General features: G+C 45.5%; 1 protein-coding gene across 1 annotated transcript; it reads left to right on the forward strand.

The window, feature by feature from the left end:
* Window positions 1-3,661, forward strand: LOC136501861 (zinc finger protein WIP2-like). Its single transcript, XM_066497388.1, has 2 exons — window positions 1-848; window positions 2,976-3,661. Exons 1-2 carry the CDS (start codon window positions 57-59, stop codon window positions 3,468-3,470), a joined length of 1,287 nt encoding a protein of 428 aa, XP_066353485.1. The 5' UTR covers window positions 1-56; the 3' UTR covers window positions 3,471-3,661.
* Window positions 3,662-13,465: the final 9,804 nt, after the last annotated feature.

The raw sequence follows: 13,465 nt of genomic DNA on the forward strand, positions 1-13,465 counted from the left end.
CGGTGCAAGGAGAACGAGTCTCCTACAGCAAGAAACCACCCCCATTCCTTCCATCCATGGAAGACCCCTACAAGAGCTTCTTCAAGAACAGCTACTACTACTACGCCTCCTCCTACCCAGCTGCCCCAGCTCCCCACCATCTCCCTCCTCCCCTTCCACCGTACACCACCCTCTACCCCGCCGCCGCGGCGCCTCAGTACCACTCTGCCTGCTTCTTCCAGCCGCCACCGACGACGCTGCCGCCTCTCCATGACAGCCCGCCGTCACCGCCGCTACGAGAGGCGCTGCCCCTCCTCTCCCAGTCGCCTACGCGCGCCGCCTCCCGGGCTCAGCCGCGCCCGCACGTGGCGGTGGACTCCTACTCCGACGATGACGCCGATTACTTCGTCCTACGGGAGGCCGTCGGCAGCTCCGTGACTCCCTCTACGCGTGCGCCGCTCTTCGCCGACCTCAACTGCATGCCCTCCTGCTGCGACGACGACGGCGACCCGATGGACCTGGAGGCCGCGGACGATGACGACGCCGCGGTCGCTCTGCGCATCGGCCTGCCACCGGCTCCCGTCAACGGCGGCTGCGGTGGCGCCGAGGCTGACCTCCTGTCCGGGCTCTCCGGCAGGGCCGGCTGCGGTGGCATGGAGGCCGAGGAGGACGAGGACGAGGACGAGTGCAAGGTGGACACCGGCGGCGACGGCGACGAGGTGGTGCCGTTAGGGTTCGCGTCGACGCCCTTCGGGAGGCTCAACAAGGGGCAGTACTGGATCCCGACGCCGGCGCAGATCCTCATCGGGCCTACGCAATTCTCGTGCCCCGTCTGCTACAAGACCTTCAACCGGTACAACAACATGCAGGTCAGATCAGTGCCATGGCCATGCTCGCTCACCCATATTAGTACATACCTAGTTTCTTTTTCTTTCCTTGCTGTTTTCTTGTTATTGTTCTTGAGCTAGCTAGGTAGTTTGGTTCTTGGATTGTTGATTGGTCACCAATCATGCATGTTCTCTGGCGGGCAAGGTAGCTAGCTTTGGAGCTAGTTGCATGCCATGAAACAGACTCGAGCCCAGATGCTGATGCACAGTGGCTGCTGCCTTTTACGTGATTGAACTAGACTGGCATGCCAGGGGAAGCCATGCATGCAACCATGCATCTTTATGCTTTCCTTGGGTGAGTGCTTGCCTTTTGAAGATTCATATGAGCTAGTGTGGTGTGGGAGCAGTGGAGATCCCAGGGAAGATTATTTCACCTTTGCTTCTCTCTCTATCTTACTCGCTCTGATCCATCATCTGGTTTTTTGTTTTCTTTTGGAATAGGAGTAGTATTGTCCATCTGGTTACTTAGGTCTCTAGTTCCTCACCTAAAGTTTACTTTATATCTCATCAAATATTTAGATATAGGTATGGACTATTAAATATAGACTAAAAAATAACTAATCGTACAGTTTACGACTAATTTACGAAACGAATCTTTTAAGTTTAATTAGTCTATGATTAGTGCTACAGTATATGCTAATGACGAATTAATTAGGCCCAATAAATCTATCTCTACGATGATTTCTATATTTTATTCTTTTATTAGTATAAGCACCCCGTACGCTCGACACTTGAATTTAAATAAGGCCTCGCTTACTACAAGTCTCCGAGAAGTACTGAGCCCAGGCCACTAGCAGCCCCCGGCGGTGCTGATCTCATCACTCACGAGTCATGGCTTATGAGATTTGGCCAGCAGATACGCAGGTTGTTTCAGGGCAGGCTTTCATGGTTTGGAAAAGATTGTGTGGCATCATGGCCTGAGGCATGGCAGCTCCTGCGTGCACTCCTCCCAAGAACACAAAGAGATCTGCAGTGTTCTTCCTGTAGCCTGCCGCAGTGTCACTCTGGCTGCTCTCTTAAAGGAGCAACACGAACACGTACAAAACACACACAAGCAAAGGCTAGATTGGAGCGAGTTTGCCAGACTAGCTCTCAAAAGATCACCGCACCGATCCTCACAAGTCACACATGCACCTTCTCTGCTGCGTGAAAAAAGCCTAGACTAGAGCTGCCTGGAGTCGGAACAGTGCTGGGTAGGTTCAGTCAGGTCACCTTTGGACTTTGGTCATAAGGGGCTTGGACACAAGATTAAAAAACTCAGTGAGAGAGATAAGTGGTCCATGTATTAATGTTGAAGATGTAACTATTATATGGTAGGCTAAGAAGTAGGCTGTAAGGATTTATACAGCCAGCAGCTGGCTATATTATTAACCTTGCTTTAATATAACTCTAACTCCAAGCAAGCTATCTAAGGCATTGTTTAGTTCCTCCCCTAAAGTTTACTTCCTATCTTATCAAATGTTTAGACACAGTATTAAATATAGATTAAAAAAATAACTAATTATACAGTTTGTGACTAATTTGCGAGATGAATCTTTTAAACCTAATTAGTCCATGATTTGACAATGTGGTGCTACAGTAATACATGCGCTAATGATGGATTAATTAAGCTTAATAAATTCGCCTCGTGGATTACTGACGAATTCTATAATTTATTTTTTTATTAATTTTTAAACACCTCATACGACACCCATGCGACACCCATTGATACCTGATGTGACACTACCTCTGAATTTAAATACCCTCTGAATTTAAATAAGGCCTAACTTGGAGGAGGCTGGTCACACATCTCACACATCAGTGGCCGGCTCAGTGCATTAATAGCTACTAGCTAGTAGATTCACATGATTATTATGCCACCAAACACTGCATATATATAACAAAAGAAAAAAAAGAACAGCATGTGATATGATACGTATTCAATTTGACTCCATACATTTCCACATTGACATCAATATGTCATCGATCTTTTGTCATAGATATAAAGTTAGGATCAGTGATAGATGAACTTTGCTTGTTAAGAAAGACGAAGATGTAACAGCAAATAAAATGTTGCGTTAATTCATTCATTTCTGATAACAAGCAAATCTACGTATATGACAATGGCAGATGCACATGTGGGGGCACGGGTCTCAGTACCGCAAGGGCCCGGAGTCGCTCCGCGGCGTGCAGCCGACGGCAATGCTCCGGCTGCCATGTTACTGCTGCGCGCCGGGTTGCCGCAACAACATCGACCACCCGCGGGCGCGGCCGCTCAAGGACTTCCGGACGCTGCAGACGCACTACAAGCGCAAGCACGGGCTGAAGCCCTTCCTGTGCCGCAAGTGCGGCAAGGCGTTCGCCGTAAAGGGCGACTGGCGCACGCACGAGAAGAACTGCGGCAAGCTCTGGTACTGCCTCTGCGGCTCCGAGTTCAAGCACAAGCGCTCGCTCAAGGACCACGCGCGCGCCTTCGGCCACGGCCACGGCGCCTTCGGCTGCAACCTCGACGGCGGCAGCGGCGCCGACGGCCTCGACGACGACGACGACGGCGCCGTCTCCGAGATTGAGCACGACTTGTGCGCCGCCGCCTGCAGCAGCAGGTCCGCCGCCGCCGCGCGGTGATCATGCATCTCTACGCTACGTGGTGTGGTGACACACGTATAGCTAGCTAGCTCCAGTAGTGCTACCCGGCTGGCCGGCCGTGTTGTTCTTGCGTTGTTAGTTGCTGCTGTGTTGCTGTCGACGCCGGCCGGCCCGTCGTTGTCTGCCTTTGCTCCATCGAGTAGTTTGTTAATTAGGGTTGTGGAGGTCGTCGGCCGTGTCATCTCGTTATGATGATCTATATCCATCTCTAAGCTAGCTACCTGAAGGTTAGTTTGTGATCCTGTGTCCGTTCGTGCCGATCGATCGAGTAGACTCCACTGTTATTATTAGCTAGTAGTAGTAGAATGCTGCAGCAGGATTGCTGTTGGGTGCATGGTGATCTCGACAGATCATCATGCCATATTAAGTCATGATGATGGAAAACAGCTTCCTCAATATGATTTCATGTTTGGCGTTTCTTAAACCTCAATTTTTCTCGAGTTCGAATCATATACTATTAATTGCTGCTAAAATTTCTCTATTTGGCTCTACTCATCACAGTTAACTACTGCTGCTGCTATAGTACTGTGCATCATGAGAAAATTTTGTGAATACTGCCGATCGATCAATATGCATTGTGTCAGTGGCAGGGGATCGATGCATGAATATATGACTACGTCGATCGATGGATGTTGTTTGTTGCAAACCAAAACGGGAAATTTTTCCCCATTCAGCTAACCTACTCATCAGCTGCATCATGTACAAGTATAACGGTGTAGGACAGTAATGGAGAGCGACCACTGGAATCTCCATCTTCCACCTCGGCACTGGCGACGCACGCATCCACCAGATGGGTCGTCGTCGCCATTGACATCACCGCTAGCTAGCTAGCTCGTCGCTGCATGTGGAAAAACGAGCCCATCACCTCTCCACTGTCGCAGTCAAGTTTCTACTATGGATCGACATGCCCCTTTCTGTGCAAACACATAGACCAACATAACCTAACCATGTTTTTATAGCCTGCCTGGCCTCCAGGTCCCTGCAGTAGCTAGAGGACACACACTCCAGACTCCACGTTCCAGGTTTGTATGCCCTGCAAGGAGAAAGCAGAAAAGGCGCTGATAGGGACTCAGCTGTAGAGATAGGAATAGGATATGTGCTACTAGTACTACTGCTTACTGCATGCCCCTAGCTAACATGCTTAGACTGTCCACAACGTTGCTTTTTGCCGATGCTCAAACAAGAGAGAGAAGGTTGAAGCATCGGGTAGAAAAGTTGTGAGAATCGATGCTGAAAACAAACGGCCTTTTCGTTGGTTGATTTTTGGGCTGGTTTAGACTGGCTGGTGCTGGTTTATTGTGAGAGAAAAACACTGTTGGCTGGCTGGTTTGGGCTGGCTGAAACCAACAAGCGAACAGGGTGAAAAAAGTTCTACCCAGGTCATGTTGGTTCCTCGATGCTGAGAACATAAAAAAATATTTTTGCACTGGTAGTTCGTTTCAACCAGCACATTCTACCTCTTGCACACACTGAGCAGCACGCTGACAACTCTGAACATTTGGGTCTCATATACAGTAAAGCATCGATGCTCACACTGTATCCGTTTGTGGTTTCTAGCATCGATATGAGCTGGCGTATGGAGATGATTTTTCAGCACCGGCAACGCTGTGGCCAGTCTTATATGCATATATACTAGCACCTCCTTTTTTATAAATTAAATTAATAAAATCGTTGAGACAATATAAGCCTGTTCGCTTGCTCGTAAACAATCGTAAATTTCTAGCCGGGAACAGTGTTTTTCTCTCACACCAAACCAGCCAGCAGTAAATAATCCACGATACGATACGGCCTCCCGAACAAGCCGATATTCATGTGTAGTATTCCCAAGCTAAGAGCTAGGGCAGCTCAAAACTCATCTAACTGAACTAATCCAAATTTTGAAGGAAGAAATGAGAAAATAAGCTAATAAGACAGTGATCCAGAATTATTACCCACTAAGGCAAGAACTTACATATCCATGACTATGACTCTACATCGACTTCATGAGACGCTGTTCGTTTTCAAAACTTGAAATTAAATCCTGTGGAAATAATAGGGGGGAAAAATATGCAGGTGCTCCGATCAGCTGTGGTCGTTTGCAAACTGCGCTGCTTTCCGCGAGAGGATCAACTTTTTGGGCGCACTTGAGAGATTGTGGGGCATGCATATGGGCATGGCCGACCAAAGTATGCATAGCCAAAGTTTGATGGATGGAACATCTCATACATACCATGAGAAGTTCGTGTCAAATTATGAGCTTTTTCTCACATCGGCAGGATAGAAAGAACAAAGAAGGATAGGGATGCACAGGTACAAGGAGCTCACCACACCACACACCTTTTTATTTCTTAGAAAAAAATAAATATTCTGAATTGTACTTCTTTTCTGAGTTAAATTAAATTAAATTGGGCTATATATACTGCATATACCGCCTTAACGGCTGCAAACATGGAGGATATAGCCTTTCTCTGCCTTATCGGAATATTGGGGAAAAAATGTTAGCAATAAACTACTAGTAGCTAGTACAGTGCTCTCCCAGTCCATAGATAAACTAATTTCTATAGTTGTCCTAAGTTAATTCTTTTTAAAATCTGACTAAATTTATAAAAAAAGAGCGCTAAGATTTATAGAACCAAATTAATATTATTAGATGCACCATAAACTATATTTTTTTAAACATAAATATTTGTGGTCATAAATATTTTTGTTTTTTTCTATATAAACTTGATCAAATATATATATATATAAGTTTGACTTATTAAGATGGAGATCTAGAAGTTGATTTATTCAGGGACAAAGTCAGTAGTAGTATATAACATGTAACCAGATTTATTGCTTCAAAAGTTAAAGCTGCATAGTATCGGGCCGCTCGGTGGTCTGGTTCAGACCAGCCAGCCGGCTGCTTCGCCTCTCAAGTTACTGTTCACCGAACCAGCCGAACAATGTTTTTCTCTCATAACAAGCCAGTCGGAACAGTGTTTTTCAGCCAAGTTTGAGACCAGCGAACGGGGCCTATATATGCCAAGCAAACTCTAGGTTTTTATTACTGACGATTGGCCACACAGGGCCAGGGGGTGAAGGTATTGCAGGAACATGCCATCGGAAAACAATGAATTCTGATGTCTCCGATGGTAGCAGCCTGTTCGGTTGGTTGGTTCATATCGTTGCTGGTTCATGAAGAAGTACTGCTGGCTGGTTTGTGTGAGAGAAAAATACTGTTTTGGCTGAAAATTTACGATCGTTTACGACAAGCCACAGCCAAACGAACCGGCTGCCTGAAGTTATTTCATTGCAGGTCTGTGGCATGACATCACAATCAATCCGTCATTGTAGCAACCTTTGCTCGTAGTAGCTATAGACTGTTTTGTAGTGGATTTTAGCCATTGAACCCACGTGTTTTTCCCGTACAAGTGTATTCTGTTTTAACAGGTGTATAACGCTATTGCAAGAACAAATTCAGCAGGTGACATTAATTTTCTGTCTACTCCCTCCATCTCCGAATAAATCAATTTCTAGGCTTTTTTTAAGTTCATTTTTTTTAAGTTTAACTCAATTTATAGCAAAGAACACCAAAATTTATGACAACAAATTAATAACATTAGATATACTATGAAATATATTTTCATAATTTGTTCATTTGATGTCATAAGTGAATTTTTCTATAAGTTTAGTTAAATTTAAAAAAAGTTTGACTTAAGAAAATTCTAGAAATTGATTTATTCGTCCCTAAGTTAGGAGGCTTTCCTACCATGCATGCATCCCACCAAAGAGTTGTTGCTAATAATATAGCAATAGGATAACTGTTCCTTTTAATTTAAACCTTGTCATTAACCAAATTATAGTGGCACTTCTTCACATGATAGGAACCACCACTACTCCACTAGTAGTAGTATTTTCAAAGGTGATTCTTTATGTGAACCACATCTGAAAATTGTTGGAAAATAACCCTCTCTATTATTTTTAATTAAGTTGAGCTAGCAATAAAATTTTTGTGGAGCATATATCGTGTCCATCCCGGTCTTTAGGAAAAAATTATGAAATGTTTACTATTTTTTATAGTGCTAGGAATGTACAGCAAACATCATACATGTAGGTTAGCCATATATATCTAATTGATCATAGCAAGGTCAATAATAGATCCAAGTGCCTGGCTATAAGTCAAGTTATAAAAGTAAAGTCATATAATAGTTGTCTTCTATTTATTTATAAAAAAGTTTTTTATTATTATGTGGTATCATGTCTTACTTTATCTTTCCTACTTCTCCTCAGATTTACTTTTGTTTGGGCCCACAGATGCCATCCGTGAGCCCAGCTCTCTTCTCTCTCCTCTTTTCTCTCGTTCACATCAGCAAAAATGCTAAGTAGCTTAGCTATAAGCCTATTACTGTACTTGCTTTGAGCGCCAGCACTGCTTGTTACGACTTGTCAAAACTTAATAATTGGGGCTTTATATCTGTTGTCAAAAAGTTGAGCAGAAATGTGCTCTTGATCCAAAAAGATCGAACCAATCCATGCTTAATATTTATTCTGATTGAGAGTATCATTCTAGGTTTGAATTAAGTCAAGAATTCTTTAAATGTAACTAAGTTTATAAAAAAAACTATCAATATTTCTATCTCCAAATAGAATTATTATGAAAATATATTCCATTATTCATCTAATATATACTTATTATGCACCATAAATATTAATATATTTTGTATACATTTAATTAAATTTAAGATTTTTTTTTGAAATACGAGAATGTCAATTTTTTTTACTAAGAGGGTAAAACTTGAGCTACTAGCTTCTTCACCACCAAGCCTACATGCATGAGTATACCCATACACGGCTATACGTGCATGCAGGTGACCAGCTGGAGGGGCATTTGGATTCCCAACGCACAAACTATGGGCATGGAGAAGTGGCGACACATCTGCGGCAGCGATCACCTCGAAACTGGCTGAGATTGCACACTCGATCATGTGGATTAATCAGTGAATAATGAAGCTACTAGTGCCCTGAAAAGGGCCTGTCCTTTCCCTAATCTTCCCCCACATGCCAGCAGAGAGAGTCAAACCTTTTCTGCACAGCAGATGCCTCGAAGCTGCGATGTGCACGCATGCATGCATTGCACGCACGGATGTCGAGGTGCACGCACGCGTCGCATACCATGTTCCATGCTCGTACGAGAGATCGACCACCCTTCCAACACACATCCCTTTCTTAAATTCTCTGATCTTGTATAAATTAGTCGCCATCGACCGGGTTTAATTAGTCCTTTCGCTAGCTAACAACCATCTGGGAGACCAGGAGAAGCAGAGGAGGAATAAACAAGCGACGCGCTGTCTGTCCCTCGCACGCCCCATCAGCAGGCCCAGCAGCGCAGGAAACAGCACTGTCTTCAGTCTTCACCCCCGATCAGGTCACTTCCAACTTGGATCTGCGATTCGCTCTCCTCCCACTCACCTTCGTTCTCGTCGTATCAGGCGCCTATCCAGCCATTCCAGACAACAGGTCGGTCCCCAGCAGCAGGCAGCAGCAACTTGCTTCATAGATTATGGCCCAGTTTATTTACTCGTATGCCCTATCCCATCGAATGTTTGCACTACCGGAGATGATTTCTTTACCGAGTGTCCTAGACTTTGCCGAGTGTTTTTTATTGGACACTCGGTAAAGAGGCTGTTTGCCGAGTGCCAGAGAGAAAGCACTTGGCAAACAACTGGCACTCGGTAAAAAGGTGGTTTGCCGAGTGCCGAACACTCGGCAAAGAATAACACTTGGCAAAGACCAGGTTTGCCGAGTGTCAAACAATAACACTCGGCAAAGGGCCGCCGCCGTTAACGGCCGATAGCCGTCGTTAATCCTTTGTCGAGTGTCTTCTCCTGACACTCAGCAAAGAGGCTCCTTTGCCGAGTGTCTTCTCCTAACACTCGGCAAAGAGGCTCCTTTGCCGAGTGTCATTTTTTGACACTCGGTAAACCATATTTTTTTTTACTTTTGATCTCTAAATTTTTTGTGCAGTCCTCAGACAATACCTGTTACTCCATGTTCCAATGTGGCACATTTCTCGGATTTTTTCTATATTTCTTTAATTTATTTCATTTAATTGAATTTTCTTGGATAATTCAAATTATAACAGCTAGTCATTCGAATAATGAAAAAAAAATAAATGGAAAAATAACATTCATGTTATTTAGTATAATGTGAGGCCGTATCCAGGAACAGACCACCAATTTCGATCATCTTGTTCACGAAACATAACCACGAATTTGCGGTCGAGTTGTTTTTAAATTCTATAAAAAGCAAACGAAGTCCGAAAATCATGAAACTTGTCAAGATGTCAAGATATCATATGTGGAGACTGTGATAAAAATTTGAGAAGATTTCACGCAAGTTGTCACGTACGATGCGGCAAACCGAAGTCGGCCTCCACATATGATATGGTACGAAGTCTTCATGAAATCGATTTCGTGAAGAGGCCGACTTCGGTTTGCAAGCATCGTACGTAACAACTTGCGCGAAACCTCCTCAAATTTTTATCACAGCCTCCACATATGATATCTTGATATCTTGACAAGTTTTATGATTTTTGGACTTCGTTTGCTTTTTATAGAATTTAAAAACAACTCGACCGCAAGTTCGTGGTCATGTTTCGTGAACAAGATGTTCGAAATTGGTGGTCTGTTCCTGGATACGGCCTCACATTATACTAAATAACATGAATATCATTTTTTCATTCATTTTTTCATTATTCGAATGACTAGCAGGTATAATTTGAATTATCCAAGAAAATTCAATTAAATGAAATAAATTAAAGAAATATAGAAAAAGTCCGAGAAATGTGCCACATTAAAACATGGAGTACTAGGTATTGTCTAAGGACTACAAAAGAAGTTTGAAGGTCAAAAGTGAAAAAATATTGTTTGCCGAGTGCCAAAAAATAACACTCGGCCAAGGAGCCTCTTTGCCGAGTGTCAGGAGAAGATACTCGGTAAATGAGCATCTTTGCCGAGTGTCAGGACCTATGGAACTCAGCAAAGAATTTAAAAAAAATTGAAAAAACCCCTCTTTGCCAAGTGCTAGTCCGGGTGGTACTCGACAAAGAATTTTTAAAAACCCCTCTTTGCCGAGTGCCAGTCCGGGTGGCACTCGACAAAGAATTTAAAAAAATTAAGTTTTTTTGTTAAAAAACCCTCTTTGCCGAGTGTCTGGCCAGGTGGCACTCAGCAAAGAATTAAAAAAAATAAAAAAAACTTTGCCGAGTGCCAGATCGGGGGCACTCAGCAAAGAGGGGATTTAACCTCTCGGCCCAGCCGGCCCACACACACCGCGCACATGCACGCCCGCGCCAGCGCCGCCGCCACCCCCGCCCGCGCTAGCACCGCGCCGCCCACGCCCTCGCCCGCGCCAGCCCCACCGCCGCCCTCGCCCGCGCCACCCCCCGCGCCGCGCAGCCAAAGGAGGAGGAGAAAGAGAGGAGAAGGAGGAGAGGAGGAAGGAGGAAGAGAAGGAGGAGGAAGGAGGAAGGAGGAAGAAGAATGAGGCGCCAGCCCCGCCCGAGCCCACGCCACCGCCGCCCCCGCTCGCGTCGTCCCTGGCGCTTCCCCAGCCGTCGCCTTGTCCACCGGCGCCCTGACCCCTTCACCACCGTCGCCCTACGACGCCCACTAGGTATGCCCTACCATTGTCGTCGTAGTATTACTAGTAGTTGCGGTAGTAGTAGTAGTGGTAGAGTAGCAGTGGTGGTAGTCGTAGGAGTGGTTGTGACATTATTATATATATGTGGTTGGATATAATCTTGTGCATGTCGGCCATCGTGCCGTTCATATATATGTGCATGTCGGCCATCTTGCGGTAGTAGAAGAGGACGCTGGAGATGAGGTGCAAAATGTAAAGGACTTACAAATGCTTGAGCGATTAAATTTAGACAATGACAATGACAACATTGCTCATTCGGATAGTGTTGATTATTTCGACATGATTGATAGTGATGATGAGACTTATGATCCGGCTAATCCCGATCATGAAGATTATTTCTAATACATGTAATACTATGTTATTTTGTAATTACGTTTTGTTTATTTTGCATCTATTTCTAAGTACTTCTTGTTTATCTGTGCTTATTGGTTTACTCTTTTTAATTACAGGTGATTAAACAAAGATGGTGGGTGGTGGGATGAGGAAGCTAACGTCCTTGTACCAATGGACAAGGACCGCTGCACCGAGGGAGAGTAGGAGGACGAGCAGCCGCAGGAGGGAGTCGTCGCCTGCTGCCCCGTCGTGTGAGGAGGAGGAGGAGGAGCAGGTGCCCCAGGAGGACGCCGAGGAGGCATAGGAGGACGACGAGGAGGCGCAGGAGGACATGCTAGAGGACGACGAGGATGAGGCGACAGCGGGGGTTTCCGCTTCCTCTAGTTCGTCGAGTGTCTACTTGCGAGGTCCTGCGAGCCTCCCTCAACGACCGATACCTCGTGAGAGATGCCCGCTGATTCGACCCGAGGGGGAAAAGTAAGTAACTTTAGATGTTATCGCTACTTTATATGATATGTTAAAAATCAAAATAGAAATTAATAATTTTTCTTAATCACTTGGGCAGGAACTAGACAATTGTGGCGAGTGGAGGTGGTCACACACACCAAGTCAATGGCAACCTCGGTCTTCTGTGCAAGGAGCACTTCCCAGGCCTGGTTGAGTACGCCGGAGTGACGGGGCTGGCCTACTCGTTTGACCACTATGCTGCCGCCCCCGATGCTACGGATCGGGCCCACAGGGTATTCAACAACAAGGCGGAGCGGGTGAAGCAAGAGTTGTGGGTAAGTCTTTCTCGCACTACATTGCTCAATACATTCTTGAAATAATGAATGGATACATCATGTTTGTATGCAGGATTTCTTTAGATGCTAGGACGGACATGAGGCTAGGGCGGATGCGGTGGCTACCAAATGCTGCAAAAAACTCGTCGTGGACATGCATTACGAGGCACGCATCTAGGCCATCGTAACTTACCATGGGACCATCCTTGGAACGAAGGTCACCAAAAGGGACGCAAGATCCATGACGCTGACCTGGGACCAGTACCTGCAGGTATATACTGAACATTAATACCGATTCCTTTTGAGATTAAGTAGGCTTAATTTCATCTTCTGATATGTCATGTACTTGATGGCCTATAGATGATTCCTTATTGGTGCACCGTGCATCCCCAGTGCTGGGAACAAATGGTGGATAGGTGGTGCTCACGCGAGTGGGACGAGACGCACAACTTGTGCTGGGAGCAGCGTTTGATGATGCCAGGTGTAGCACACCATCAAGGCAGCCGCAGCCTTAGCGGATACGCAGAAACATGGGTACACAAATTCATTTATTTATTCTAGTGTTCAATTCTGCATGATTTCTAATCATCTTACATTTTTTCTTGCAGTCGGCGTCACATGGTGGCCAGCCTTGCTCCATCTTCAAGGCATTTGCTATGGCCCATAAGAGCAAGGCGACGTCCGACGTCGACTACAACCTAGAGGACGGGACCGAGGCGTACAACAATGTGATCATCCACAACCGCCTTAGTGAGTACACATCGATGGCAAGGGAGGTCCATGGGTCAGAGTATGATCCGAGCACCGAGGACCTTGATGGAGAAGTTGTCATGAGGGCAGGAGGAGGCAAGAAGCATGGGCGGTACTGGATTGGCGATGGCGCAATCGACTCGGTCACTACTCCCAGTCTCTCCTAGATTCGAGCAAGCAGCACAAGCAGGAGCCCGGCCATACGACCTCGGCAGGACACTTCACACCACTAGGTGGAGGCACTCAAGGTTATTTCTAGTTTATTCGTTGTTCATTGGTTTTTTCATACATTTCCTTTGCATTATTGTAATATTGGGGTGAATATATTGTAGGCCCAGCTGGAACAAGAGAGGAGGATATGGGAGCAGATGCAAGCGAAGATGGAGAGGCTGGAGGCCGAGTGGGAGGCCGAGCAGTGGAGGATGGCGGAGATTCTTCAGTACATGCAAA

Source organism: Miscanthus floridulus, chromosome 13 (genome assembly GCF_019320115.1).
Source record: "Miscanthus floridulus cultivar M001 chromosome 13, ASM1932011v1, whole genome shotgun sequence".
Classification (NCBI taxonomy): domain Eukaryota; kingdom Viridiplantae; phylum Streptophyta; class Magnoliopsida; order Poales; family Poaceae; genus Miscanthus; species Miscanthus floridulus.

Coding starts and splice junctions, on each gene's coding strand:
- LOC136501861 (XM_066497388.1), top strand. CDS start 57: ATGGAAGACCCCTACAAGAGCTTCTTCAAGAACAGCTACTACTACTAC. Junction 849..2,975: donor ACCGGTACAACAACATGCAG/GTCAGATCAGTG, acceptor TGACAATGGCAG/ATGCACATGTGGGGGCACGG.